The 27,234-nt window shown below is 66.1% G+C and overlaps 12 protein-coding genes across 14 annotated transcripts; 7 read left to right on the forward strand and 5 right to left on the reverse strand.

Annotated features, from left to right (window-relative positions):
- Positions 1-10: 10 nt before the first annotated feature.
- Positions 11-4,037, reverse strand: MICPUN_55988 (the record flags this gene model as incomplete). Of its 3 annotated transcripts, none has more annotated exons than XM_002500098.1 (2): positions 78-1,692; positions 1,716-1,768. In XM_002500098.1, the coding sequence occupies 2 exons, from the start codon at positions 1,766-1,768 to the stop codon at positions 78-80; spliced, it is 1,668 nt and encodes a 555-aa protein (XP_002500144.1). The 3 variants fall into 3 exon arrangements, with proteins under 3 accessions (XP_002500143.1, XP_002500144.1, XP_002500145.1); XM_002500099.1 differs by lacking the exons at positions 78-1,692; positions 1,716-1,768 and adding exons at positions 1,950-2,828; positions 3,057-3,857; XM_002500097.1 differs by having other exon boundaries at positions 11-4,037.
- A 464-nt stretch (positions 4,038-4,501) lies between these two features.
- MICPUN_55987 (predicted protein) lies at positions 4,502-7,609 on the forward strand (the record flags this gene model as incomplete). Its single annotated transcript, XM_002499618.1, has 1 exon — positions 4,502-7,609. The coding sequence occupies one exon, from the start codon at positions 4,502-4,504 to the stop codon at positions 7,607-7,609; it is 3,108 nt and encodes a 1,035-aa protein (XP_002499664.1).
- A 76-nt stretch (positions 7,610-7,685) lies between these two features.
- MICPUN_107707 (hypothetical protein) lies at positions 7,686-8,687 on the reverse strand. The gene has a single exon (XM_002500100.1). It carries the CDS (start codon positions 8,678-8,680, stop codon positions 7,745-7,747), a length of 936 nt encoding a protein of 311 aa, XP_002500146.1. The 5' UTR covers positions 8,681-8,687; the 3' UTR covers positions 7,686-7,744.
- Positions 8,688-8,881: 194 nt separating this feature from the next.
- Positions 8,882-9,724, reverse strand: MICPUN_79164 (predicted protein; the record flags this gene model as incomplete). Its single annotated transcript, XM_002500101.1, has 1 exon — positions 8,882-9,724. One exon carries the CDS (start codon positions 9,722-9,724, stop codon positions 8,882-8,884), a length of 843 nt encoding a protein of 280 aa, XP_002500147.1.
- A 343-nt stretch (positions 9,725-10,067) lies between these two features.
- MICPUN_113808 (cytochrome c oxidase) lies at positions 10,068-11,070 on the forward strand. Its single transcript, XM_002499619.1, has one exon. The coding sequence runs from the start codon at positions 10,078-10,080 to the stop codon at positions 11,002-11,004; it is 927 nt and encodes a 308-aa protein (XP_002499665.1). The 5' UTR covers positions 10,068-10,077; the 3' UTR covers positions 11,005-11,070.
- A 47-nt stretch (positions 11,071-11,117) lies between these two features.
- Positions 11,118-13,184, forward strand: MICPUN_98848 (predicted protein; the record flags this gene model as incomplete). Its single annotated transcript, XM_002499620.1, has 1 exon — positions 11,118-13,184. One exon carries the CDS (start codon positions 11,118-11,120, stop codon positions 13,182-13,184), a length of 2,067 nt encoding a protein of 688 aa, XP_002499666.1.
- Positions 13,185-13,271: 87 nt separating this feature from the next.
- On the reverse strand, positions 13,272-13,769 carry MICPUN_55982 (predicted protein; the record flags this gene model as incomplete). Its single annotated transcript, XM_002500102.1, has 1 exon — positions 13,272-13,769. The coding sequence occupies one exon, from the start codon at positions 13,767-13,769 to the stop codon at positions 13,272-13,274; it is 498 nt and encodes a 165-aa protein (XP_002500148.1).
- A 130-nt stretch (positions 13,770-13,899) lies between these two features.
- On the forward strand, positions 13,900-15,849 carry MICPUN_55981 (membrane bound o-acyl transferase; the record flags this gene model as incomplete). The annotated part of the gene is made up of 1 exon (XM_002499621.1): positions 13,900-15,849. The coding sequence occupies one exon, from the start codon at positions 13,900-13,902 to the stop codon at positions 15,847-15,849; it is 1,950 nt and encodes a 649-aa protein (XP_002499667.1).
- A 191-nt stretch (positions 15,850-16,040) lies between these two features.
- Positions 16,041-19,079, forward strand: MICPUN_55980 (predicted protein; the record flags this gene model as incomplete). Its single annotated transcript, XM_002499622.1, has 1 exon — positions 16,041-19,079. One exon carries the CDS (start codon positions 16,041-16,043, stop codon positions 19,077-19,079), a length of 3,039 nt encoding a protein of 1,012 aa, XP_002499668.1.
- Positions 19,080-19,217: 138 nt separating this feature from the next.
- PER1 (per1-like family protein) lies at positions 19,218-20,339 on the forward strand (the record flags this gene model as incomplete). The annotated part of the gene is made up of 1 exon (XM_002499623.1): positions 19,218-20,339. One exon carries the CDS (start codon positions 19,218-19,220, stop codon positions 20,337-20,339), a length of 1,122 nt encoding a protein of 373 aa, XP_002499669.1.
- ADG2B (glucose-1-phosphate adenylyltransferase chloroplast precursor) lies at positions 20,336-22,657 on the reverse strand. Its single transcript, XM_002500103.1, has 3 exons — positions 22,454-22,657; positions 21,918-22,330; positions 20,336-21,689 (listed from the first exon to the last, which is right to left on the reverse strand). The coding sequence occupies exons 2-3, from the start codon at positions 22,160-22,162 to the stop codon at positions 20,597-20,599; spliced, it is 1,338 nt and encodes a 445-aa protein (XP_002500149.1). The 5' UTR covers positions 22,163-22,330; positions 22,454-22,657; the 3' UTR covers positions 20,336-20,596.
- Positions 22,658-23,520: 863 nt separating this feature from the next.
- On the forward strand, positions 23,521-27,150 carry MICPUN_55977 (predicted protein; the record flags this gene model as incomplete). The annotated part of the gene is made up of 1 exon (XM_002499624.1): positions 23,521-27,150. The coding sequence occupies one exon, from the start codon at positions 23,521-23,523 to the stop codon at positions 27,148-27,150; it is 3,630 nt and encodes a 1,209-aa protein (XP_002499670.1).
- Positions 27,151-27,234: the final 84 nt, after the last annotated feature.

A 27,234-nucleotide genomic window follows, 5' to 3' on the forward strand; every position in this document is an offset into this window, starting at 1 on the left:
GAGGCACGTGAATGAAGGAATCTACGCTTTTGACAGTGACTAGCTCGGTACCTCCGTAGACTACCTTCAAAGGTACTTCACAAGCCGGCGGCTTTCGCCAGCTTGCGCTTGTACGCGCGAATATCATCCTTCCACACCGTCACGCCCCCGTCTTCGCACACCCAGATCTCCTTCGCCACCTGGTCGATCAGTCTGAAGTCGTGCGACACCAGCACCAGCCCGCCGGCGTACTTGTTAATCGCCGTCGCGAGCGAGTCAATCGCCTCGATGTCCAGATGATTCGTCGGCTCGTCGAGCAACAGCAGGTTGGGCTCCGCGAGGCAGATCATTGCGAAGACCAGGCGAGACTTCTGGCCATCCGACAAGAGCCCTATGGGCGTGGTCTGGAGCCTGCCGGAGATGCCGTACTTACCGAGGTAACCCCGCCACTCGTCCACCGGCTTCTTCATGTGGTCGTACTTTTGAAGGAAAAATTCGACGGGATGCGACGCCGGGTCGAGGACGTCCACGCTGTGCTGGTGGTACCGTCCGATGGACAGGTTCTGGTGCCGGCTCACGCTGCCGGACGTTGGGGTCAGGTCGCCGGTCATGAGTTTGAGCAGAGTCGATTTTCCCGCGCCGTTGGGTCCCACGAGCGCGATGCGGGAGTCGCAATCGACGCCAAACTCCAGCCCGTTCAGCAGCTCTCGCCCACCGCCAACGTCGGCTCCGGGGTAGGAAAACGACACCTCCTTGAAGGGGAGCACCGGCGGCGGGAGCTTGCGACACTCCGGGAACGCCAGCTCGAACGTCTTCTCCGCCTTGGGCGACGGCGTGAGCCCGGCGGCTTCCATCTTGTCGAGGATCTTCTGCTTGGAGTTGGCCTGCTTCATCATGTTGGCGTATGTTCCGCAGGATGCGATAAACTCGCGAAGGTGCTTGATATCCGCCTGCTCCTTGTCGTGCTTCTTCTGCTGTATGACGTTTTCAGCCTCCAATGTCTTCTGGTAGGTGTCGTAGTCACCCGTGTAGTACTTGAGCTTGCGGTTCGTGAGGCGGATGATGTGTGTGCACACCCCGTTGAGGAAATCCTGTGAATGAGAAATCACCAGGAGACACTTGTCGTACTTTGCGAGATGGTGCTCGAGCCACACGCACGCGCTGAGATCCAAATGGTTCGTGGGCTCGTCCAGCAGCAAAAGTGCGGGCGCTGCGAAGAGCGCGCGCGCGAGCGCGACGCGCATGCGCCACCCGCCGGACATGTCCTTGGTGGCTCTCCGCATCATGTCTTTTTTGAAACCCAAGCCGTGCAGCAGCTCAGCCGCGCGCGCCTCGAACGCGGCAGAGTCCAACTCCTCGAGCCGCTCGTAGATTGGCTGCAGGCGCTCGTCCCCCGGTCCGCCCTCAGCGAGCGTGGACGCCTCGAGTTTGTGCAAACGCGTCACCTCCAGCTTGATGTGGTCGACAACCGCGTCGAGTGCCGTGCGGTCCGACGGCTCCGCCTCCTCGCGCAGGTGAAAGACGTCCACGTGCTCCGGGACGGGCAGCTCGCGGTTGGCGAGCGCGGCGAGCAGGTTGCTCTTCCCGCAGCCGTTGACGCCCAGTAAGCCGTACCGCCTGCCGACGTTGAGCTCGATGTCGCAGTCCTCGACGAGCTGCTGCCCGTTGACCTGCATCGAGAATTGCGAAATCTTAACGTCCAGCGCGGTTGGCCTGGATACCAACACCCCCGTCACCGTGCGGTCCACGTCGTCGTCCACGCGAGCACCGTTCGCCTGCACCTCGGCATCCTCCTCGTTCTTGCCGCCGTCCTTATCACCGCCGGCCTCCTCGCCGCTGCCGCCGCGCTTGGCCGCGTCCCTCGCGCGTCGCCTCGCCGCGGCGCTCTGCTTACCGGCTCTGCCCCCTTCCTCCGCCGAGGTGACCTTGCCCTGGTACACCCGCCACGAGTCCGTGCACAGATCCGCGACGAAACCCGCGTTGTGCGACACGGTCAACACCCCACCCTTAAACTTACGAAGGGCCTCGGTGAGCGCCTGCAGGGTCTCGTTGTCCAGGTAGTTGGTCGGCTCGTCCAGAGCGATGATGTGCGGTTTGGTCCACATCGCCGCGGCTAACACCAGTCGTGACTTTTGTCCGCCGGACATGCGCTTGATCTTGCCGTCGGCGAGCTCCTGCGATATTCCAAAGTCCGCGAGGTGCGAATACACCTCCGCGCTAGTCAGCGGCCGAATGTCGAGGCCCGACTGCGACGCTTTGAGCTTCTCGTCGTAGTGCCTCGTCATCTTCGCCACGTATGCGGCTTTGAGAAACTCAACCGGCTCCCAGCGCGTCACGCCGGGCTTATCTCCGAACTTCTTAACCTCGTAGCACAGGCTCCCGCCCTTCATCGCGCGGCCGAGGATCTCGCACACGTTCCCCTTGATATTCATCTGCGCCTTGTCCTCGTCGCTCATGTCCATCGTCGCCATCGCCGCGAGCTCCTTGTCGCGGCCCAGGAAGAACCTCGTCTGTATGTATTCCTTGGGAGCCATCTCGAGGTTGGACTCGAGGTGGTGCATCGAGTGCTGCGCTATGTAGCTCACGCGCAGGTTATGGTGCTTCCACACGGAGCCCTGACCCGGAACGAGCTCACCGACGATGTTCTTGAGCAGCGTGGTCTTACCCGCGCCGTTCGCGCCGACGATGGCCACGCGGGAGTTGAGGTACACCCTGCAGTTGATGTCGTCGAGAACCGGCTTGGACTTGGCCCCGGGGTACGCGAACGAGAGATTTTCTACCCGCAAAACCACGTTCGAGCGGCTCCTCACGCCGTCCAACTGACCGGGGTCCGGGAACGTGATCAACGGCTTGTCTCGGGCGTTGGATTTGGCGAAGGATGTGCTCGTCATCGCCGCCGCGAGGGACCCGACGGCTCCCGCGTTTCTCACGCCAGCCGCGGATCCGAGTTCGCTTCGCAGCTCGACGCCGGCGAGCCTGCTGCGCCTCTCCCTGTCCTCTCTCGCGCGCGCGTCGTGGACGTCGCCGCCATCCACCGTCTCGCCGACCGCCTCCGCGTTCGTCTCGATCGCCCTCACCATGTCCCGCTTCATGCGGGGTAGCACCAGGTTGGGGCGTTTCTCGCGGAACCCCGGGAAGCCGCCCGCGAAGGAGGTGAGCGTCTGGCCCTCGAAGTGCACGATGTCGGTGGCGACGTCGGTGAGGAAGTCGTAGTCGTGGCTGACCACCAGCGTGGTGGTGTCGGTGAGGGAGCGGAGGTGCCCGGCGAGCCACTCCACCGCGTTGACGTCCAGGTGGTTCGTGGGTTCGTCGAGCAGGAGGAGGTCGGCTTTTTGCAGCATGGCTCTCGCGATGGCGAGCCTCATTCGCCAACCCCCGGACAGCTCGCTCACCATCTTCTCGGTGATCATCTCCGACGTGAACCCGACGGCTTCCAAACACGGCTTCACGTCCGCCGCGTTCGCGTCCAGCGTCGACGCCTGCGACGTCATGAACGCGAGGATGGTCTGCTCCAAGGTCACGAGCACCTCGTGCTGCACGAAGACGCACCTGATGTCCTTGGGGAACCCGTTGATGTCCCCGGCCGCGAGGCGGGTCAACAGCGTGGTCTTACCCGCGCCGTTCTGCCCCACCACCCCGTACCGCCGACCGCGCTCCAGCTTCAGCGACGTCGGCCTGAGCAGCACCTTCCCCGCGAACGCGAGGATGATCCCTTCGAGGTCGAGGCAGTATCGCTTCGCGGCCGACTCCGATCCCGCACCGTCGCCCCCAACGTCCGGGTTTGAACCCGCGTCGTCGCCTCCTCCCCCGAGGTGGTGCGCCACCGCTCCGTCAAATAGGGACCTGATCGCGTCGTCTCCTATGAACTCCGCCAGCATCGGCCCAGCCGCGTCCACCAACTCGTCGGCCATCTCGCGACGACACCTTCCCGGATCGCCGTCGGCGAGGAGCTCGCTCGCCATGTCGGCGACGTACTCCGTCACCTCGTCGTCGACCGCGCCGGGGTGGGCGGACGCGAGCGCGTCCTTTATGTGCTTGATCACGTCAGACGCGCCCATCTCCGGTATCGCCCTTCTCGTCCCTTCGCCGCCCGCGCCGGCGAGCCAGTGCGCGTTTGGCAGCGCAGGAAAAGTGCCGTCTCGCCTGTGCACAGCCGGCAAGCAGCACCAGCACGGGAAAAATTATGCCGAGGCGTTGCCGAACCGAGGCCCAGGAATCGCCCGGGCGGGAGGGGAATCTCCAGAATAATCTCGGGGCACCGGGAAATTTTGGCCGCTTCCACATATACATAATCAGTCTTCAAAACGCGAGAAATAAAACGACTCTCGGGACGTGAGAAAATACCCGATTGCCACTCTGTCATCGAAACCAGGATATCTGCAGTGGTGCGGAGGACTGGAAACCGCCGTTTGGGGAGTTAATTTCGTTCATCAGCCCGAAGGGGGACGACGAGTCTGCCAAAAAATCGGGGAACGGTAGCACAAGGCGGCTAGAAGATCAACACGATCGGTCGGCGGGAGCAATGCGCCATTGGGGCGCAGCGATGTTCGGCCGAAAGTCCCAAGACGGGGGCAATCTACCGCCGCCACCCGCCGCGGGCGGTGGCCTCGCGATAGACGTCGAGGATGTCAACCCCGAGACCCCCGAGACCCCCGGGCACAGGCGCACGGGCTCCGGCGGTTGGCTGAGCCCCGGGAAGTCCGGTAAAAAGAGGCCGAAGCGCACGCTCACCACTCCGCGCAAGGGCGAGGTGAAGCAGAACCTGTACGAACCCCCGAACCTGGAGAAAGCGTTGGCGCGCATGCGCAGGCTGCAGCCGCACGAGGAGACAGATGACCCCGAGAAGCCCACGAAGAAGCTCTCGCTCTGGATGAAGGAGGAGGAAATGCAGGGAAAATTCAGCGAGGGAATCGTGTTCTGGTTCAAGCTGATGAGGGACCACCTCTTGATGTTCTTCATATTCACGATCCTCTCTTTCTGGGCGTTCAACCAGATGAGGGTCTCGAACGAGGAGGCCAACCCCAGCTACGAGCGCCTCGGAGCGCTCGGCCGCGTCACCCTCGCCGCCATCATGATTTGGTCCGAGGATACCCAGCGCAAGGGCGAGACTGTCTCCAACACCGACAAGGACGCCACCTTCGGCATCATCGTGCTCGACGCGCTCATGATGTTCGCGCTTCTCTTCGTCACCGGCTATCACCACATGAAGAAGGAGCAGGTCAAGGAGGAGGTCGACGACGCGACCATCTCCCTCGACGATTACTCCGTCGTCATCGAGTCCGGATTGCCCTCGGACGTCACCGAGGAGCGCATCCGCGCGCACTTCGAGAAGTTCGGCGAGGTGCACGAGGTGGTCCTCGGCAAGGACCTTCTGGAGGTGATGAACCTCAGGAAGCGGCTCATCGCGCTGGAGGCCAACCACGAGATGCTCGAGTGGATGCTCAAGCGCGCGAACAAGCTCCTCGGCATCGTCGAGATGGACACGTCCACCATGACCCAGGAGGAGATCATGGTCGCCCGGTGGAAGAAGCTCACGCGCAGGGTGAAGAAGGAGATCGACAAGCGCGAGGGACGCGTCGACGTCTTCTTCGCCGCGCTCGAGAAGGCGCGCGACGACTCGCTCTCCATCGAGGATCGCGCCGCCGCCGCCGCCGACGCCGCGTCCAAGAACCCCCGGTTCGCTGGAGGCAAGGACAACGCGGGAGCCGCCGCGTCCAAGGACCCGAGCAACTACAACCCCGCGGTCATCAAGCAGAAGATCGAGCAGTCGCTGAAGGACCGCGAGGAGCTGGAGGATGAGATCGCCGCGTGCGTCGAGGAGGGATACCCGGTTGTCACCGCGTGGGTCGCGTTCGAAGAGGAGGACAGCTGCGTCGAGTGCGTCCAGGCGGTGCGCGCCTCCAAGAAGCGCGAGCGCAAAATCAAGGCGAAGAAGCTCGTGGGCTTGGAGGAGACGGACGGGCTTCCGGGGGAGTACGACGTTCGCACGTTCGAGGGCGAGAACAAGCTGGAGATTTCCACCGCTCCACCCCCGTCCGACATCCTCTGGGAGAACCTCCACTACTCCATGGACACTTTCTGGAAGCGCGAGATGCGCTCCAACGTCATCATGTGGGGATTCCTCATCATCAACGTGTTTGCCATCGCCGGCGCCAAGATCACGTCCGTCACCCTTCCCCCGGTCATCCCGGTGTGCGATGACGTCGACAACGGCGGCTCGTTTCTTCAGTGCCCGAAACTTTGGAACCTCGACTCGGACACCGCGGCTGTCGCGTCGCAGGCGAGGATTGACATCATGCCCTTCGTCAAGCAGGAGAAGAGCGCATCGAATTGCGAGGACTTCCTCGAGTACGATCAGTTCATCGGCAACATGACCAAGTACGCCAACTGGTACGACGGAACCAGCGTCGCCGCGGGGGCGCCAACCACCGCGGCTGAGGTTGCCACTTTCCGCGCCGGCATCGAGACCGCGGGGGCCGCCTGGACCGGCGGTTTCGACCAAGCCACGCACATGGACGAGTGCGCCGCGCAGATCTGCTACAGCTGCTACTGCAAGAAGAACACGGCGGATGAATTCTGCAAGGACCACAACGAAAACGAGGCTGAGCGCACGCTCATTCTCATCGGCGCCATCTGCGTCTCTGCGACGGCGAACCTTATCATTAAGGAGCTGGCCATCAGGCTCTCCTTCTTCGAGAGGCCCCACAGCACGACCGCGCGCGAGCTCGGGATCGCCGAGAAGATGACGGTGGCGCTGATGGTGAACATGTGCCTCCTACCCCTGCTCATGACCACCCAGCTGGCCATCCCATCGTGGCCTGGAAAGTTTGACGATACCAGCTCCGGTTGGTACAACGACTTCGGCAACACCCTGGTGCAGATCGCGCTCATCAACTCCATCTCCTTCCCGTTCACTCTGCTCTCCCCGGTGATCATCTGGAGGATGCTGGTGTACTTCCTCACGCCGAGTGTCAAGTCGCAGAGGCAACTCAACGAGCTGTGGACACCGCCGCCGTTTTTGCTCTCCGAGCGCTACGGTCAGATGAATGCGGCGTTCCTCTACACCATCATCTTCTCCTCCGGCATGCCCCTGCTGTACGTCGGGCACTTCGTCAAGATTGCTCTGGACATCGTCATCGATCGAATCATGCTCTTCAGGGCGTGCATCCAGCCCCCGCGGTACACCGGAAAGCTCGCGGCGCAGTTCCTGTACATCGTGCCCATCGGCATCATCCTTCACTTCCTCTTTGCCGTGTACATGTGCGGCGAGAGGGACCTGCCCTCGCGCACGCTGCCCGCCGGCGTGTTTGGCAAGTGGGCCGGCGGCCCGAACCAGGCGGTCGCCGAGCGCGACTATCAGTTTGACTTTAGCGCGAGGCTCAAGCGCGTCAACGGCCTCTTCCCGTTCGTCTGCGCCATGGTCACCGCGGGATTGGTGTTCATCGCGACGATCGTGCTGCAGGTGCGCAAGCGCAAGAAGAAGGGGCAGATGGAGGCTGAGGGGTGCCCGCCGTTGTCGGAGGCCAAGGCGAAGAAGCTCATCACCGACCTCACCTCGTACCGCATCACCGACAACCCGGTGTACCAGCACCTGTTCCCGCCGGGCGAGGAGGTGAGCGAGGGCCTGTGATTGGCGCGTCGAGTCGACGCGAAACTATCTCATCATAAGTGTTAGATCCCCGACGCGTGTTTATCGTCGCGGAACTATAAAGAACCAAGCTTCAGTTGACAAACTAAGAGTTAACGTCGCGGCCCTCCCTCCTCCCTACCTCCCGCTCCTGCTCCCGAACCGCGGCCCGTGGTATTCCCCCCTCTCCACCTCGAAATCGTCCGGGCAGTCCACCTCCACGAGCCACGCGTGCCCCGGCGGCGCCCTGCCCCCGTCCACACCGAACGGAACCTCCTCGAAGTAGTGGCAGTCGCGACCGCACCCGATGGCGTACGGCGGCGAGAGGATGTCCAAAACCGCCGACGGCTCGACGGCGGTGAACACGTGAATGTTGCCGTTGGTCCGCGGGTACAGCGCGAACGCTTTCGCGGGCGCGGCGACGCGCTCGTCGCGTACCATCCTCGCGAGCCTCGGGACGTTCGGGGCCGTTCCGGGGTTGTCGTCGTCGTCATCCGCCCAGTCGAACGCGCGCACGCGAAGGGACCCGTAGAGGAGCTTCGACATGACCGTCATGTGCGGGTGGTTGTGCAGCGGGATGACCGTGCCCTCGTCGTTGAACCGAAACACGCACATGCTGAACCGGTGCGAGTCGTGTAGGTTGACGCAGTCGATGCCCGACGCCCTCGACCTCGATCGGGACGGGGAGCGCGACGAGGAAGAGGACTTGGCGCGGCCGAGCAGCTGCGAGAAGAATCCCTGGGCGGGACGCGCCGAGTCCTCCGAGTCCTCGGAGCTGCGCCTGGACGTCGACGGCGGCTCCATCGCCAGGTGCCTCGGCTCGACGGCGTTCATGTAGGGTGCGATCGCTCGGAAGTGGGACTCGTCCGCCGGCGTGCTCGCCGGGTCGGCGGGAAGCTTCTCATCGACCCTCGCGTAGAGCTCCACGATGGGCGCCATCGGACCTGACGACGCCGCCCGGGTGAGCGTCGCCCTCGCCCGCGCGCGCTCCCCGCCGCGGATGGACACGGCAGCGATAGAAGCCAGACGAGATATCCTCGGCGCGCGCGCGACGGCAACGACGGCGGCGTGCATGCGACCTCGCACAGTGGGCGCGCGCCGTCCGCCGCGGACGGCCCTCGGACTCGTCACCGGCTGACTGGACACAGGCTCTGACAGAATATAGATAGTCTAACACTTATCATAGACTCGAGCAGAGCGTGCGCGGATGTAGCTCGTCTCACGTTACATTAAACGACTGACTGACTGGACCCGAGTTGAACGACTCGTCATCAGTCAGCTCTGGTTCACGATCCGCAGACCGTCCTGCAGCGCCCTGGTGTAGTCGTTGATGGCGTGCACGATCTGCTCGTCTTCCGCGACGCGTTCCTCCTTCTCCGCGTTGAGCGCCGACTTGAGTGACGCAATCTCCGTGAGCACGATGGTCTGGAACTTATCGTCGTGGGTGTCCGCCCTGCGAACGACGTCGTCCAGTTGCGTTCTCAACGCGTTAACCCCAGTCTCCCGCGTCACCCGCTCGGCGTCCACCTTCTCCTGGAGCCTGAAGATGTCCTCTCCGACTCGCTTCAGCGTGTTGGCTTCCCGTTCCAATCGTTCCACTCGCTCGTCGTCGATGCCGGTTTGGCACTCGTCCACCTTGGCGACGACGCTCTGCGCCAGGTGCTCCACGTCCACCCGGCGCTGCTCCCGCTCCTCGCGCAACCCCTGGTGCAGCTCGGCGAAGGACCGGGTGAGGGCGTCGATGGACGCCTTGAGCCCCTGCTGCATCTCCCTCACGTGCGCCGCGATGCCCTGCTCCATGGCCTTCAGGTCCGCGGCGACCTTCTCCTGGAGGAGCCTGTCGGACTCCTGCCGCCGGCGAATCTCGGTTTCGAGGTCGAGCTCGAGCTTCTGCACCTGGTCGTAGAGCGCGTTGCGCCGGCCGGTCTCCACCTCCCGCCGAGCGTTCTTCTCGTGCTCCAGGTCACTGTAAAACTTGCTGAACTTCTCCGCGACGTGCGCCAATCGCCGCGCGGGTCCGCCGTCCTCGGCCGGGTACTGGGAAGGGAGCGGGGGCGGGACCGGGCCGGGGCTATCATTCTCGGCCGCCAGGTTCTCGAGCGTTCTGAAGTTGGGCATCTCTATCCTGGACGCGGCGCCTTCTGGGATTGGCGGGTTGGGCGTTGGTCAGACGGAGCGTTGCGAGATTTCTTCCTCGGAGGCGGGGACGGGCGGCGGCGGGGCGGCTTGGGAGGAGGAGGAAACGTGGGGTTCGCGGGTGCGACGCACTTCTCTTGTCCATCGCGGTCACGGTTGAGTCGCCGTGTCGTCGCGGGATCGGGTCTGGTACCGCGAGAGCGCCGTGAACTGAGAGAGGCTTTCGTAAGGCAAACGGCTAAAAATTTTCTTCCGAGCCGAGGCTCTTCCGAGAGGTGAGATCTGGCTGGGCTCTCACCCACACCCGCGGCCCCATTCGGAGGAGCGCCGGCATCATGCCGCGACACACCGCGACCCGCCTCGCCGCGTTGGCGCTGGCGCAGTGTCGTGCGCCGTCCGTCTCCCACGCGGGGCGTCTCCCGCCCTCGCTCGCGCCCTGGCGCGCCCTGGCCACGTCGTCGTCATCATCCACGTCCTCATCGAAGCGAGAGGCCAACGCCGCCGCCGCGCGTCGCGCGCGCCTCGCCGCGGAAACCGCGCGCGGGCAGGGATCCGCGGCTTCCGGCGGGCTCTATCTCGCCGCCCTCGCCGTCGGCATGGTCGGCGTCACCTACGCCTCCGTTCCGTTGTACCGCATGTTCTGCCAGGCGACCGGCTTCGGCGGCACCACCAGGCGACGCACGCTGGAGGACAAGCTCGCGGAGCAGCGCAACCTGCCGGAGTCGGTCAAGGCGGCGGCGGCGAACAGGGAGGTTGTCATCTCGTTCAACGCCGACGTCGCCGAGGGGATGCCGTGGAGGTTCGTCCCGACGCAGAAGAGCGTGCGGGTGCGGCCGGGCGAGACCACCCTCGCGTTCTTCACCGCCAAGAACCGATCCAACCGCGACATCACCGGCGTGGCGACGTACAACGTGCAACCCAACAAGGCTGGCTCGCACTTCAACAAGGTGCAGTGCTTCTGCTTCGAGGAGCAGCGGCTGCGGGCGGGGGAGGAGGTGGACATGCCGGTGTTCTTCTACCTCGACCCGGAGTTCGCGTCGGACCCGGCGATGGTGGACGTGAACGACGTGATGCTGAGCTACACGTTCTTCAGGAGCGACGATTTCGACGAGCTGGAGGAGGAGGAGGGCGGCGGGGGCGGGGTTGGAGGCGGGGGCGGGGTTGGAGGCGGGGGCGGGGAGGGGAAGGCGACGGGCGTGAGGACGCACGGGACCGGGGCGGTGCCGCCGGGGATCAAGGGACACGCCGCGTTGGGTTCGTAGACTACCGAGAGTCGTAATTAAAAGCGCCATATGTGATGAGCAAGCGTGAACCGCGCCAATCATTTCAAAAGTCCCGCTCCTCGTCGCGCTCCGCTCCCCACGGATCCCCGACGATGGGGAAGCGTAAGAAGAAGGAGGCGAACCTCAACATGCCGCGGAAGAAGCGCGCCGATGAGCTCGCGGCGGCGGAGGCGAAGGAGGCCGAGGAGGAGGCCCGCCTGAGGGAGGCGAGCTCGGACGTGCCGATGGCGGATCTGGTGGCGTCCTTCGCGGACGAGCTGCGGTGCCAGCTGTGCTCCGAGATCTTCGAGGACCCGTGCACGCTGCCGTGCGGCCACAACTTCTGCCGCGCGTGCGCCGAGGAGAGGCTGCACGGGAAAGGGGTGTACAAGAACGAGTGCCCGCACGAGAGGTGCACGCAGCCGTGCTACGTGAAGGACCTCGAGCGCAACCACACGATCGCGAGCATCGTGGCGACGCTCAGGGACGCCGTCGCGCCCTTCGCCGCGGGATTCGATCGAGCCCGAGGCCGCGAACCCCCCGCCGCGAGGGCCGACGCGAACCAAGGGAAGAAGAACGCGGACGCCGGGTGGGACGACGAGAGGGGCGACGCGGACGGGGTGCCCACGACAGAGGACGGGGTGCCCACGACGACAGAGGACGGGGTGCCCACGACGACGGAGGAGTGCGGTCGACTCGCCGAGGAGATCCGGGAGATCGACGCCGTGGCGAACTACCTGCGACGCGAGCTGGAGAAGATCAGGGCGGCGAGGGCGGCGAAGGCGGCGAGGGCGGCCGAGGACGCCGCCGCCGCCCGAGGCACGCAGACGCAGACGCAGACCCAGACCCAGCGCGGATCCACCCAGGCGCTGGGACAGTGCGCGCGACTTAACATGACCCAGGCGCGGCATCTCTACCTCATGGCGCACGGCGAGGCCCCCAAGAGGGGCGCCACGCTCAAGAAGCTCAGAGCCGCGGCGGCTAAGCTCGACCCGGACGTGGTGGCGGCGGTGCTCGGCGCGGAGGACGAAGTTCAGGTCGCGGGTTCAAACCCCGACGGGGACGAAGAGCGCACACGAAACGCACGAAACGCACGAAACGATGCGAATCGGCGGCGACGCGAGACGGTCGCCGCGGAGGGTGTAGCGGCGGCGGCGGTGCCCGCGGGCGAGCGTCGAAGGGCGCGGGGCGACGCGGCGGCGGCGCCGTGCAGGGTTTTCACGTTTACGCGGTCGTCGGGCGGGAAGGAGAACGACGGCGACGGTAACGTCTCGGAGAGTAACAAGACGCGGTTCGCGGCGGACGTCGCGCGGCTGAACAGGCTTGACCCCGACGGGCGCGTCGCGGTGTACGCCGAGGAGGCCGGCGCGTCCACGCCGCTGCCGCCCTCCGTGACCCACCTGCTCTTCGACAACGGCCGCCGATTCGACAACTTCCTCGACGCCTCCCGCGTCGTCGCGAAGCGCACCGTGCGGTACCTCGAGGCGATCCTGCGCGGGATCTGGGTCCTCCACGTGGACTACATGAAGGATTCCGCGTCCGCGGGTCGGTGGCTGGACGAGCGGGAGTACGAGCTGCGGGACGCGGGCATCGCCAACGGCGCGTTCGCCGCCGCGATTAACAAAAACGGACAAGAAACGGACAAAAACGTCGACGACCTCGGACCGCCGGGGGGCAGGAAGCGCGCGGCGGCGGGCGCGGCGGGGGTGTTCGCCGGCGAGCGCGTCCGCGTCGTATCCTTACCCGCGGACGTTCCGGTGACGCTCGCGGAGTTCACCCGTCTGCTGGAAGCCGGCGGCGCCGTCGTCTTGAACCGAGAAAACCGTTTAAGCGTCGGCATCCGAGTTGGCGGTCGATCCTCCGCGTCGCCCCCGAGGGCGTCGTGCGACCAGGACCAGGTCCCGGAGAGCCAGCCCTTCGACGGCACGTGCGGGGGCACGCCCGGGACGGGTGGGGGGGGCAAAGGCGAGGGTTCAGGGTCCCTGGGGTTAACCCTAAACTCCGGACACGAGCCGCCCACCGTCGTCGTCGGCGAACTCTCCGACGATGAGGACGCCGCGGGACGGGGCGTCGCCGTGGACTGGCACTGGGTGTTTCACAGCATCGTGCACCACAGGGCGTTGGATAAGGAGCCGTACCGTCGGGCGCTGCTCGACGCGGGCGGGAAGGGACGCGAGTGAGGTGAGGTTTCTAGCGAACGAGCGGGGGCGCGTCGTCACGTCGATTCACGTCTTCGATTTCACAGTCAGACTCTCGTCGCTCTCGGTTTAGTTGGACGCCTCGAGGGTCTGCTCGGCGGCGGGGCCGGGGTAGGTGCAGATGCCGAGGCCCTGGATGGGCTGGCACTTGGCGGACATGGGGCATCCACCGTTGGGGTACATGCCGTTGGGCTCGCAGATGAGCGCGCACTGCGACGGCTTGGACGCGCCCGGGGTCTGGAGCACGCACTGGCCCTCGGCCGTGGCGAGGTGGTACTTATCCGCGGGGCACGGCTGCGTGGGGGAGCACGCGGGGGAGCAAAAGGAGCCGGGGATGCCCTGAATGGACACCTTCTGCTCGCCCGCCATGCAGTCCCCGGTGTTTGGGTTCCCGTAAGGTAACTTGTGCGCGGCGACGGCCAGGAAGTCCTGCGTGAGCTCCATGACGTGGATTCCCTCGGCGGTGGATCGTGCGTCCAGGGAGACGGCCTGCGGGGTCTCGCGGGCGGCGTGCGCGCCGACGAAGAGCGCGGCGATGATGGCGAAGAGGAGGGTGACGTTTTTCATCGTCGGATTCCGTGCGATGCGCGGTCCTTAACGAGGGACAGGTGCAGATCCCGAGCGGTTTTTGGAATAATTCATTCAGACGCGACGCGACCAGACAGGATTTAACATCACTCGCTCAAAGAGGGTCGCGATGCGGCGGCGCGCGTACCTATGGGCGTTCGTCATCGCCGCGTTCGCGTCATGGTCTCTCAAGGGCATGGCGATGTCCGTGCGATGGGACCCCGGCGTGTCCAAGCCCGTCCGCGACGCTTTCGCCGCGGCGGAGCGCTCGATGGGGTTCGGCGGAGGGGGCGACGCGACGATGGGCCAGCCGTACGGCTACCGGGGCCTTCCGGGGCTCGCGAAAGGGTGGATCGCGGGGCGCCGGAACGATCTCTCCGACGACCAGTGGCGCACCTTCCGCGATAAACTCCCGCTGCTCGCGGCGGCGGCGGTGGCCACCTCCGCGCTGTCGCGCGCGATGCGTCGAGTCGCGCGGGGCGCGAGGGACGCCGGCAAGATCCTCATCCCCTTCCACGTCGTCTACGGCGCCGCGTTCGCGTTCTTCCTGCACGGCTTCGGCGCGCTCTGGCCCGCCGGCCTCTGCTTGGCGCACTACGCCCTGTGTCGCGCCGCCGCGGGGTGGCCAAAAATCGGCCCGATCCTCGTGTGGGGCTTCGCCATCGCGGCGCTGGCGCGAGTGCAATTCGGCGCGCATCAGTGGACGCTCGCGTCGCTCGCCGACGCCGCGTCGCCGATGCTGTCGCGCGCCGCGCGCCAACGCATCGCCGCGCTGGACGCCCCCCGCCACCGGGGGTTACTGCCGCGGTGGTGGATCCACTACAACCTCCTCACGCTGCGCATGATCAGCTTCGGCATGGACCTGCACTGGCGTCGGTTGGCGGGCGACGATTTAAACGACGACGCGGATCCGCCCGGCGATCACGCGGCCCTGGTGTCGAGACCGCGCCGCGAGGTGAGGTACTCGCTGGGGGAGTACCTGGCGTACGTGACGTACCCGCCGCTGTACCTCGCGGGACCGACGTGCACGTTCAACGCGTTCGCGTCGCAGCTGCGGCGGCCTTTGGGTCTGGACAGATGCGCGTCGCTTCGAGCCCGTTCGGTTGCGCGGTACGCGGTGGCGAAGTTCGCGGGGGTTTTGCTCATCCTCGAGGTGTGGACGCACACCATCTACGCGAACGCCATGTGCAAGTCGAGGGTTTGGCAGTGGGGCGGCGGGGGGCGGGGGGAGTACGGCGCGTACGGGCCGTTCGAGGTTGGCGTGCTGTCCCTGATGGTGCTCAACTTCATGTGGCTGAAGTTCACCGTCGTCTGGAGGTTCTTCCGGCTGTGGGCGCTCGCGTCCGGGGTGGACGTCCCCGAGAACATGCTCCGCTGCATAAACAACAACGCCACCATCCTCGGGTTTTGGAAGGGATGGCACGCGTCTTACAACAGGTGGCTCGTGCGGTACATCTACGTCCCGCTCGGCGGCGCGCGATACAGGCTCCTGAACGTGTGGGCGGTGTTCGGCTTCGTCGGCGCTTGGCACGACAAGGTCGCGTGGCATCTCATCCACTGGGCGTGGATATTCGCGCTGTTCCTCGCGCCGGAGATTGCCGTCCGCGCCGTCGGCGCCAAGTACTACCAAACCCCCGAGGCGCGTTCCAAGCTGACGTACAAGCTGGCCAGAGCCGCGTGCGGTGGCGCCATGATCCACGTCCTAATCGCCGGGAACATGGTTGGTTACGTGGTGGGCGCGGACGGGCTGTCGCAGCTGGGAAGGCTCTACGCGGACGACGTCGGGAGCGCGTTGCGGTTCTTCGCGATGACCATGGCCATGATGTCCGCGGCGGCGCACCTCGGGTTCGAGCAGCGAGCGAGGGAGGACGCGGCGAGAGAGGGCGCGGGTAAGGGGGCGGCGGACACAGCTGGCGGCGACACGGCTGGCGGCGGCGGCGACGCCGGGAGCGGCGGCGGCGAGCGCGACGCGGTCGGGGCCGGGGGAAGGAGGCGCGCGGCGGGCGGTCGCGGCGGCGCGGAGGATGCGGCGGCCGTGGGGGACTCCAAGGCCGGTGATGGCGGGCGACGTGGACGATAGCGGGGCGCCGAGTGATTCGCTGAGTCAGAAAACAGCTTCTGGAAGGATCGTGTTCGACACAATCGCGAGCGCAAAACGTGCTCCAGCGGGGGCTCGCTCCCGGTCGCCTCATCCCCCGCGCGTAGCGCCGTCGACTGGCTCGATACTCGAGCACACACGTCGTGCATCCTCTGCGCGCGTCGCCCTCCGCGATGTCCGGCACACCCCGACCCACCGTAGGCGCGGATGTCAGTTTGACGACCGCGACTCCCGGCGCCGATCGTGACACGCACCCCGCGGCTCCAGCGCCCGCACCAGCCGCGGTGGTCTCGCAAGAGACCGACGAGGACGTCGCGAAGCGCCTATCGCACGAGCTTAACGTCACCGGACGCGCCAGGAGGGCGCCCGCGCCGTCTTACGTCCCCGCGCCCATCAAGCAAGGGTTGGACCCGGAGCGGTTGAAGCTGCTCCGGAAGAGGCAGAGGGACAAGGCGCGAGTGGTGAAGGACGCCGCCAAGGCCAAGGCCAAGGCCAGGCGCGCCGCCGCTGAGGCGAAACGTAAGAAGAGGAAAGACGCCAGGAGGGCGGCGCGGCAAAACGCGGACGGGGCGCCCGAGAGACCCGAGAAGGCCAAGAAGGCACGCGTAGACGAGGAAGACGTCACCCTCGCGGAGCTCCTCTGCGCGGACCCTCTCCTGAAGGCGGAGCCGTTCGAGGAGGAACCCGACCCGTCCGCGGACGACGACGTCATCGATTCGGACACGCCGGAACCCCGGCAGTCGGACCTCGACGCCCGACGCCCGACGAACCGCGAGCCGACGCCGCCAAGGTCGCCGCCGCTCGTCGACTACGGGGTCCTCGCCGACGACGAGGACTGGCGGTCGACCCTGCCCCGACGGGAGATGCCCCCGCCCGAGGGGTACTCCGCGGGAACCTTGGTCTGGGCGTTCCTGAGGGGCGCGCGGAAGTACCAGAAGGACCGCGGTGGCGACACAGCCGGCGACACAGCCGGCGACGGCGACGGTGACGGCGACACAGACGCCGACCTCGGGCGGGGCACGTGGTGGCCCGGTCGCGTGTGGAAGCTTCGCAACGCGAGGAGCGCGGCTGCGCTGTGGCGCAACCGCGGCGCGCCCCCGTCCCAGCCCAGGGCGTTGGTCAGGTGCTTCGGTGACGGGAGTTTCGTGTGGTGCGCGCCGAACGAGCTCGCGAGGTACGCGGGAGACGATACCCTCAGGGACGAAAGGTCCGCCGAGCTCTTCGCGTCCGCGGCCAGGGGGTGCGCCAGGCGAGACTGGAGCGCCACCGGGGGCATTCGGGTGTACGCGCAGAACGTGCGCAAGGCGTTGCGGGAGGCGGAGGAGGCGGAGATCATGAACTGGGACACGCCGCCGTGGACGGACAGCGACGACGCGTACAGCGACGACGACGACGACGACCGGGACCAAAGAAACGGACCAGACGCACCGGGTCCCCGGTCGTCGTCGTTCGGTCGGGGACGGTGCGGGCCCCGCAAGAGGGAGGCGGCGACGGACGACGCGGATCATCACGACGGATCTCCCAAGGATGGACTCACGCCCGACTGGATAATCGACGCCGGGTGTCGCATATTCGGCCTGAACGTTCCCACCGTGCAAGAGCCCATCGTCAAGGGTCTGCTGGATCCCTGCACAAACGACAAGCGCGATCCAAACATTCCTGCGGAGAAGACCTACGATAAGAGGCAGGATGGTTTGAAGCAGGAGAATCCTTGGAAAGGGTACCACGTCATACTGAACCCTTCGTACGAGTCACAGGTGCAGTGGCGGTTCATCAACCGCGCGATAAACGAGGTGGAGTGGGGTTTCTGCCCAGGTATCCTGCTCGTGTGCCGCAACAGCACGGACACCTCCTACTTCCAGCGGCTGCTCCCGTTCCCGCGGATCTTCCTTCGGAGGGACGCGGTGCGATTCAAGGACTACACGCACACGCCCATCGGCTTCGGCATTGCGGTCTTTTGCCTGGTCTCCCCGATCGTTACCCCCGAGGAGAAGATGGCCACCTACTCAAGGTTTTATAACGAGTTTAGGCACGCGGGCGAGTTCAACATCCCGTTTGACGGCGAATTTTTATCCGACGTCAGATTTAAGGAGCTCACCGATCGGCTCCACGTGGAGGCCGCGCTCAAGTACCGCGACAGCTGGGTGGCGTGCGACGAGTGCGATCGTTGGAGGGAGGTACCCCCGACCCAGTCCCTCGCGGAGGTTGGTGCGAAAGACACGTGGCGGTGCAGGGACGCGTATCCGCAGCTCGGGTGCGACGCTCCCCTCACCGGTCGAGAGTACAAGGCGTTCTCCGTGGCGACAAAAGGACAAGCCACGCCCTTGCTGGCGGCCAAGAGAGGGACCGACATCCTCGGCTATGATGGCGCCGACGAGGAGGACGAGGAGGAAGACGGCGTGGTGTTGGCACTGCCGTGCCCCGAGGTTGAGGAAGACGAGACGGCTAAGGAGGAGGTTGTTGAAAAATACGAGCCCGATGAGGAGGAGGTGATGGAGGATGAAGATGAGCGACGCGACGACGGGGACCCGTGGCTCGACGAGGCCACCATGCGAAGAGGACGTAAGCGCTTCACCCTCGTCGAGGAATCCTTCCGCAAGTCGTCCAAGCTCCGCGGCGCTGCGGGGACGCCCTCGTCGCAACACAAGATTGGGTGCAGATGCGCCCTGACTCGGTGTCGAGAGAAGCGGGCCAAAGAGATGGAGCTCCTGACGCAGACGCCCCACGAGCTCCTCTCCCGACCCGCGTGGATGGGCGTCCAGGATGCCATGCGCGAGGCCGGGGAGCTCTCGCAGTTCGAGAAGGAGAGATTGGAGCGAATCAGGCGCAACCAGGAGAAGCTCCGCGAGCTGATGCACTCAAAGGAAGACGTCGCCGCGGTTGCGCTGCAAAAGGTGGCTGAGGCCTCCGCCGCGAGGAACGCGTCGCGCAGGATCCTACACGCCGCCGAGGAGAGGCACAGGCGGGCCACGGCGGTGGCGGCCGCGACGCTCGTGCGATCGAGTAAGGCTGCAGCCGCCGCGCGCGTCGCAGAGGCGGAGGTTGCCACCGCGGAGGCTTCGGTGGCTTCGGCTCTGGAGGAGGTGCAGAGGGCGCGGCTGGTCGCCTCGAGGCTCGAACGGGCCGCGATGGAGAGGAACAAGGAGTGCGCGGTCGCGGAGGCGGCGCTAGAGTCGGCTAAGAAGGAGGAGGATGAGGAGGATGAGCAGTAGCGTCTCCTGGGCTGAAACCGATTTTTATTGACGACCGGATCGGGCGTGCAGTCAGGTGTCGATCAGTCACGGCCGATTTTTTTGGTTGTTGAATCGCGCACCGTTCGACACTGCTCGGGGCGCGCGGTGACAGGCGGGATGCGTCGATCGTTCGTTATCCTCGTTATCCTCGTTATCTTCGGGGGCGTCGCACCCGCGGCGCGCGCGGAGCCGCCCCAGGAGGACTGGACCCTGTGGAATAACCTGTACCAGCGGTGCCTGTACAACTGCGGCTTCGACGGATGCTCCAGGCTGGGGTACAAGGACGTCACGTACGTGACCGGCGGGTGCGTCGAGGGTTGCAGGAACGGGGGTCCGAAGGACGGCGGCGCCGCGCCCGACTTTGACCTCGGCATGAAACTCACGGGGTGGACGTGCCAGACCGACTGCAAGTACCGGTGCATGCACACGCTGCAGACGATCAGGCGGAGCGAGGGCCTGCCACCTGCCAAGTACTACGGGAAGTGGAGCTTCACCAGGGTGTTCGGAGTGCAGGAGATCGTATCGACGCTCGCGTCGCTGGCCAACATGGGGGTCCACCTGTGGTTCATCCCGTCGGTGTACGCAGCCGCGAGGAACAGGACGTCGGCGACATCGGCGGGACCCTGCGGCTCGGCATTCGCCAGGACCTGGCTCGTCAACGCCGCAATCAACGCCAACGCGTGGCTATGGAGCGCGGTGTTCCACTCGAGGGACACGCGATGGACCGAGTTCATGGACTACACATCCGCCAACCTGCTCATGTTCTCGGCGCTGTACTGCGTGTTGGTCAGGACGTTTGAGCTGGACAACCGGCGAAGCGCGGGGCTGTTTTTCGCGTTTTTCGCATGGCTGGTGTCGCACGTGCGGATGGTCAACAACCCGCCGGATCGGAGCGTGGAGTCGTACCGGTGGGAGGTCAACATGCGAGTGATGATGACAATCGCGGTCGCTCACTGGGCGATCGTGCTGCCGTGGGCGTACGGATGTAGGCTGCGGAGGGGCGGGTTTGGCTCGGGGAACCGGAGGCGGCTGTCGCACCCTGGCCGGCACTCGCTGGCGCTCTTTGCCGTCCTCTGGCACCTAGCGGCGCTCGCCGAGGTGTTCGATTTCCCGCCAATCTGGGGGTACCTGGACTCCCACGCGCTGTGGCACTGCGGCACGCCCCACTGTATCTGGCTGTGGTACAGGTTTCTGAAGGAGGATCTGCGGTGGGACGGAGTGGCGAAGAAGGATCAATGATTTAGACAAATCATTTTGTAGATGCTCTCGCTATAAACCAGCCCCTCCTACGTTCACTTGCCAGTAGTGGTCAGGATACAATCAAACACTTGAAGAAAAAACACCCGAATTCTTCCCTTTCGACCAGAAAATTTCAGCGCCATGCGCTGAAACAGTGGTGATACAGAGTTGGAGAACCTCCTTCATCCCTAAAACGTCCCGCCTCTGGGACAACGACCCGCCTCCGGGACAACGACCCGCCCCCGTCATCCATTCGTTTAGATCACGGTGCCCGCCTCCAGGACGGTGCCTTCGAGGATGGTGATGAGTCCGTTCTCGATTACGTATCCGTGCCCGTTCTCGTCGACAACCTCAGCCTTCTTCACCCCCTTCTTGTTGGTCAGGACGCATCCGGCGCCGATGAGCACGTCGCTCTGCACCACGCATCCGAGGAGAACCGACCCTCGCCCGACATCCGGCACGTCGTTGCCGTGGATGTGCGCCATCTCCGGGTGCCCGTTGAAAATCACGCGCTCCACGCTGACGTCCTCGCCAAACACCACGCACGGTCCCACGACGCTGTCCTTGATCCTGCAGCCGTTCGCCACGACCACGCCGTCGCTGATGAGCGAGCTCTCGCAGTCGCTCACGCCGGTGAACCGCGCCGGGGGGAGCGTCCTGGGGACGGTGAACACCTGATCCTTGGAGACGTCGATCAGGGCGCTCGCTCCCGCGTACATCTTACGGAAGAGATCGGGGGAGCAGATGGACAGGTTGCTCTCGTACCACTCGCGCAGGTTGCGAATGGGCTGCCAGAACCCGCCGTGCTCGTGCGCGTGGATCTGGTAGTTGGAGCCAATCGCCATCGGGATGATGTCGCGGCCAAAGTCCACGGAAGTTCCCTCGTCGATGTGCTCGATGACGCCGACGAGTTCCTTCATCGCGCGCTTGGAGAAGATGTACACCCCCATGTTCACGTGCACGTGGCAGTCGTCGAGGTCGGACACGTTCTTCTCGCACTGCGCGAGCTCGCGGAGCTCATCCGGCTTGGGCTTCTCCCTGAACCCGTAAACCTGCGTGTCATCCGTGTACACGCTGCAGATGCCGAGGTTGGTGGCGTCCACGTCACCGAGCCGCTGCTTGCTCACGCCGATGGTGATGTCCGCGCCGGTCTCGTTGTGGGTCTTGAGCATGTCCTGGTAGTCCATGCGGTACAGCGCCTCGCCCGAGAGGATTAGGAACGCCTCGGGCTCCCACGAGCCGGGTCCCTTGAGCGCGCCGCTCTGCAGGTGCCGGCGCACGCAGTCCGCGGAGCCCAGCGACCAGCTCTTCTCCCTGACCGTCTGGTTGGACGGGAGGACATCGACGGACCTGGGACATCGAAAAGGGGCGGCGCGGGCGTCAGTCGTCGTTCGTCGTGGCGCAAAGGGTATTGAGTTTTTTTTGGTGACTGGAAAAACGGGCAGCGAGGGGAATAAAAAATCTGGGTTCACAGCCAGGTTGGCAAGTGCCGTTGGATGGGTGGATGGGTGTCGGGGACACGAACGCGTCGCTTCGGGGCGCGGGGTTGGGCGATCCCGGGGGCGGGCGGGGACGCACCCTTGCTCGCCGAAGCCGAAGACTTCGGGCGGATACGCCGAGTTGACGTGCTGGTTGAGCGTGTGGGAGTTCCACTGCGTGAGCACGAAGACCCGCCGAACCTTGGAGTTGATGCAGTTTGCAATTGGGAAGTCGATGAGCCTGTAGGTGGCCCCGAAGCGGAGCGCCGCGCGAGCCTGGGAGCGCGTCAGCGGGTTGTTCGAGTCCGCGCCGCCGGCGAGAACGACGGCTCCGACCTTGTCCATCGCCACCGGATTTGGCGCGGGGTTCACCCGGCGCCTGCGCTCCGGCACGACGCACGAAGGCCGGAGGTTCCGGGGAACGTCCTCGTCCACGGAAGGCGACACGCGGGGTTGGTCCGAAACAACGGGCTCGGAGATGGCCGAGACGGAAACCTTGCGCGCCGCGTCAGCCTGGCGAAGGGTCGGGGAGGATACGGGCGCGGTCAGCATCTTTGGAACATACATCAAATGTCCAGCGGTTCGGTTGGATCGCAAAGGCATCGCGCGCGCGCGGGAACGGGCGTCTCAGCGCACCTCCGACGAGGCGGAATTGAAGAACTTCCGCGAACCGGCCTGTCCCGCGGGCTTGCTCAAGTCGGAGAATGACCCGAGGCGCACGACGCGTGCGGGCTTTAAGGGTCGCGCGCAGGGGACCATGGTCCAGTTCCGGTTCGCCAAGAGTCGCGGGCGGCCGCGGGTCACGGCCTGTCCGGCCGCGACCGCTGGCGCGTGGCGCATCGTCGCGTGCATCTTGCTCTGTACCGATCGATAGTGACCCTCTTCCACTGAAATACACGCCCGAAAAGCAAAAAACGTCTCTCGGAACCGTGAAACTTGGGTCTATTTTGCCAGCTGGACTGCCAGCAGGACGGATACTGCCGTGTCACCCGAGAGCCGCGGAAACCTAATGTCGGGTGCCCACGGTGCCCTCATCTTGCGAGATTTGATTGCCTGTTCCCTTTGATGGGTCTCGATTGGCTGAAAGAGGAAAATACTCACTCGCGATTGGCTACGACCAAAGGCAGGCAAAATCTTGCAATCTCCCGATTTTGCCGCCTTTTCCACACGACCGCGCTCGACGAATCTGACTCGGAGTTCCCGCCCATCTACCGCAAACACGAAGTTTCATTGGTCCACATAGGAAGACGATTTCCCTTTTTTGCCCCTAAAGGCAATTTCGTTGGGATGCGCCAACCGCTGGCGATGGGACTCGTGGCACATCTGATCTGACTTGGGGGATCTATTCGCGGCTGTTGGGGATCTTTGAATTTGCGCGGCGACGAGACTGTTTGCTCGATGCCGCTGCGGAAAATTGACCGCAAAACACACCGCTTCGGGGTTGCCGCTTCGGCACAGCGAGACAGTCACGAACAGCCGCACAGCACGGGTCTTCACAGGCAAACAGTCTCCGGTTCAACGACGGTTCACAAAAAGCTCGACTCTTCGATGCGTCTCCCGGCCGTTGCAGCAGAGCGTTCTTGGTTTCGTTTTGAATCTCATCTCGGTCAGCGCGGACCACAGCCGGAGTGCCCCCACCGTGAGGCGCCGTCCCAACCGGCGACGTTGGGGCCGCACGAGAGGGCGACGTGCGGAGTGGCGTCATGGAGGCGAGCCGGGCGCGGATGCTCGCGCAGACCGCGACCGGGGCGGATGCGCGCGACGACCGCGAAGGTGCCCGAATCGCGGCGGTCCGTCGGGCGGTCCGAGGCGCGGCGGCGTCCACGTCGTACTCCACGCCGTCCGCCCGCGTCGTCGTGAGGCCCGAGACGACGCGGGCGGCCACATCGGAGGAGAGCTCCCCGAGGCTCACTCGCGCCGCCGCGGTGCTCCGCGAGGCGAAGGCGCTCATGCGCGAGCTCTCCCCGGCGTCCACCCTGGGAACCCCATCCTCCGCGGGGGGCAGCGCCGCGTCTTCCGCGGAGGCGGCGACCGAGAGCCGGTGGAGATCCCTGCGGAAGAGCTACGACGCCATCGAGGCGGATAAAGCCGCCGCGTCCATCGACGCCGCGGAAGGAGGACGCGACGACGGACCGACGCCGCCGCCCAGGAAGCAGCTCTTCACCGCGGCGATGAGACGATGGAAAGCGTCGGACTCGCGCCTCACGGCTCTGCCTCCGCCGCCCGGCGAGCGCGAGCCGCGCGAGCCGACGCGCGTCGTGCGCGCGGCGAACGGTGCCGCGGAGCTCTCCGCGACCCTGCGACCGGTCGCAGGGAGGCCCGACGCGAGGGAGATCCTCGCGCGAGCCGCGGGCATCGCGGCGGCTGGCGCAGCAGCTGTGACGCGGCGGGCACAGCCGGCGCGGACGTCGTCCCCCGCGTCGCGTTCCTACACGCAAAACGACGCGATGCTCCAGCTGGACCGCACGCGCGCCGCGCGCGAGAGAATGGAGGCGCGACGGCACGCCGCGGACGACGAGGTCCGCGCGCTGCGCGAGCGGCTCAGGCGCGAGGCGGCGCTCGCTGAGCGGGAGCGTTTAGCCGCGGCGGCGGAGGCAGAGGAAGCGTCCGCGGCGGCTCGACTCGCCGCGGCGATCGCCGCCAAGGAGCGAAGGCTCGCCGCCGCGCGCGCGGCGATCGCGACGCGCGAGGACGCCGAGCGGCGCAGGCGCATCGCCGAGGAGGTCGAGGCGGCGGAGGCGGATGCGAGGGAGGCGGCCAGGTTGAAAGAGGTTGAACGCGTTCGCGCTAAAGAGCTCGTCAAAGCCGCGAGGGAAGTCGAGGAGAGAAACGCGAGACGCGAGCGAACGCGGCGGATGGCCTCCGCGCTCGGCGCGTGGCGCGACGTCGCCCTTCGCGAGCTCCGGGGCGACGGACCGGACACGCGCGCGAGGGTCGAGGCGATGCGCTGGCAAAAAAAACGAAGGGTCCTTCGCGCGTGGTTCGCCGCGGCTGACTCGGCTCGCGCGACGCGGCTGGCGACGTCGCTGGCGAGACGGCGGGAGATGGAGAACATCGCGGGGCTCCACCGCGAGCGTCGCGTGGTGCGCGGGTGCGTCGGCGCGTGGCGCGACGTCGCGGCGGTGGGCGCGGGGGCGAGGCGGGCGGAGGCTGCCGAGGAGACTCGGGCGCGGGAGGCGGCGGCGGCGGCGGAGAAAGAGGCGGAGAAAGAGGCGGAGAAAGAGGCGGAGAAACGCGCGGCGGCGGCGAGGAAAGAGGCGGAGGCTCTCGCGGCGGCGGACGCGGCGGCGGCGGAGGAACGCCGCGTCAAGAAGGAGGCGCTCCTCGCCAGGGTGGGGGCGACGGTGGCGAACGAGGAGTCGGCGGCGGAGCGATTGGACCAAAGCCCCGCCGCCGGCGCCCCCGCGGCTCGGGAGTCCGCCGACGACGCCACCGTCGCGGACCTGCTCGAGTTTGTCAACCTCGCGAAACGAGTCCACGCGGATCTCGGGGGCGTCCCGCTGGGCTCCCCGACGAAGGCTCACGCCGACGAGGACGACGACGCCGACGAGGACCTGGGATCCCCGCCGAAGAAGCGCAAGACGGAGACGGGACTGGCTTCCGTCATGGAGGACGACGACGACGCGGCGGGCGCGCTCCTCGCTGGCGCGAATCCGTGGATGCACGCACCGCCGGTCGTCTCGGCGGCGGATCCGGGTCCCGGTCGGCCCGACCTGGTCAAAGGTACGAACGGCTCTGACGACAAAGAACCGGTGGATGGTACGAAAGCGGCGAAGATGGCGCGACGCGCGGCGGCGCGAGCGGCGGCGCGCGCCGAGCTCCGCGCCAAAGCCGCGGCGGCGCGCGAAGCTGCCGCCGCGCGCGAGGCGCAGAAGGCGCTCCTCGAGGGCGAGGCTGAGCGCGCGTTGGAGGCGGCGCGGCGAGCCGAGGCGTTGTCCGCGAGGCGGGCTTCCAAAGCCGCCGAGGAACGCAAGAGGCGCGCGGCGGTGATCGCCGCGGAGTCCACCGCGCTCGCCGTCGCGCACCACGATCGCGCGCTCTTGCTCCGCGCGGGGATCAAACCCTGGCGCGCCCTCGTGCGTGCCACGAGGGCGGCTGTCGAGGAGGCTGAGTACCGCGCCGGGACGACGACCGCGCGGATCCCGTTTAGGGCTTGGTCCAACCGCACCGCCGCCAAAGTTTCTGGCCTGCGGGACGGCGCCGCCGTCATCTCCGCGATGGACGACAGGCGCGCGTCGTTGCTCACGCTCAGGGCGTGGAGCGGGTGGTCCAAGGCGACGACTTTGGCGTCTTTCCGCGCCAAGGCGAAGGGTTGGGACGCGTGGGTCGAGGTTGTGCAAGCCGCGGCGGCGGCGGCGGCGGCAGCGCTCGAACGTCGGCGACGCTCGCTGATGAAAAGGGGCTGGAACGCGTGGAAACTGGCGGCGCGCGCGCGTCTCGAACGCCTGGAGCGCGAGGCACACGCGGCGTGGCTCGAGGAGACCCGAAGGATCGGCCGCGGGGCGTTGAGAGAGTGGCGCCGCGCCGCCGCCTGTGCCGCCTCGGCGCGGCGCGAAGCCGAGACGAAGGACAGGCTCTTCCTCAAGGTTGGCCGGTGGCTCGAGGAGCTCAGGGCGGACAAGGCGCTCACGCCGAGCCCCGCGTCGAAGGGCCCGAGCCCCGAGAACCGCGAGGAGCGCCGCGCGAGGTACAAGTCCGGGTTCACCCCCGTCGCCACCCCAATCGCCGCTCCTTCAAAAGAGGTCACTTCGCGCGGGCTCAACCTCGCGGAGGCGCCCGTCCCGGAGCTGGCGATGCTCCGCCTGCGGAGCATGCCGCAGTACGCGCGCGTGATGCAGGCGGCGAGCGAGGCATCCGCGGCGCCGGCGGCGTCGCCGTCGTCGTACGTCACGCCGCCGAGGACGCAGTCCAAGATCCCTCTTCCCGTCCTGAAGGCGCCGGCTGTGCCTCGGGCGCCCGCGCCTCACGCGACCCCAGCGCCGCCGCCCGCGAGGGCGGAGAGGAAGGACGACTGGCTGGATCTGGACGTGACGCCGCCGCGGGTCGACCTCCTCGGACTCACGCGGGGTGTCACGAGGTCTCCCTTGGGCGCGATGGCGGTGAACATCGAGGTTGACTCGCCGGACCTCAACCTGATGAGAATGGCGAAGGAGAGGCCCAAGGTTAAGGCGAGGGCAAAGGTGAACTCCAACAAGCCGGCGGTGGACAAGCCGACGAAGGAGGTTAGCCCCGGAGGCCTGTCCAAGGGGTCTCGAGCACGACTGGAAAAGCTCGCGGCGAAGAAGCGGGGTCAGGCTAAGGATAGGCAGGACTTCTGGAAGCGAGTCGGTTAGTTTTAGAACGAAGACACGAAGGTTATTTTTTGTCTTGGATGCGATTAAAAAAAGCCTGGCAACGGTCCAGGGGTCGAACCGCGG

This window comes from Micromonas commoda, chromosome 2 (genome assembly GCF_000090985.2).
Source record: "Micromonas commoda chromosome 2, complete sequence".
NCBI lineage: Eukaryota > Viridiplantae > Chlorophyta > Mamiellophyceae > Mamiellales > Mamiellaceae > Micromonas > Micromonas commoda.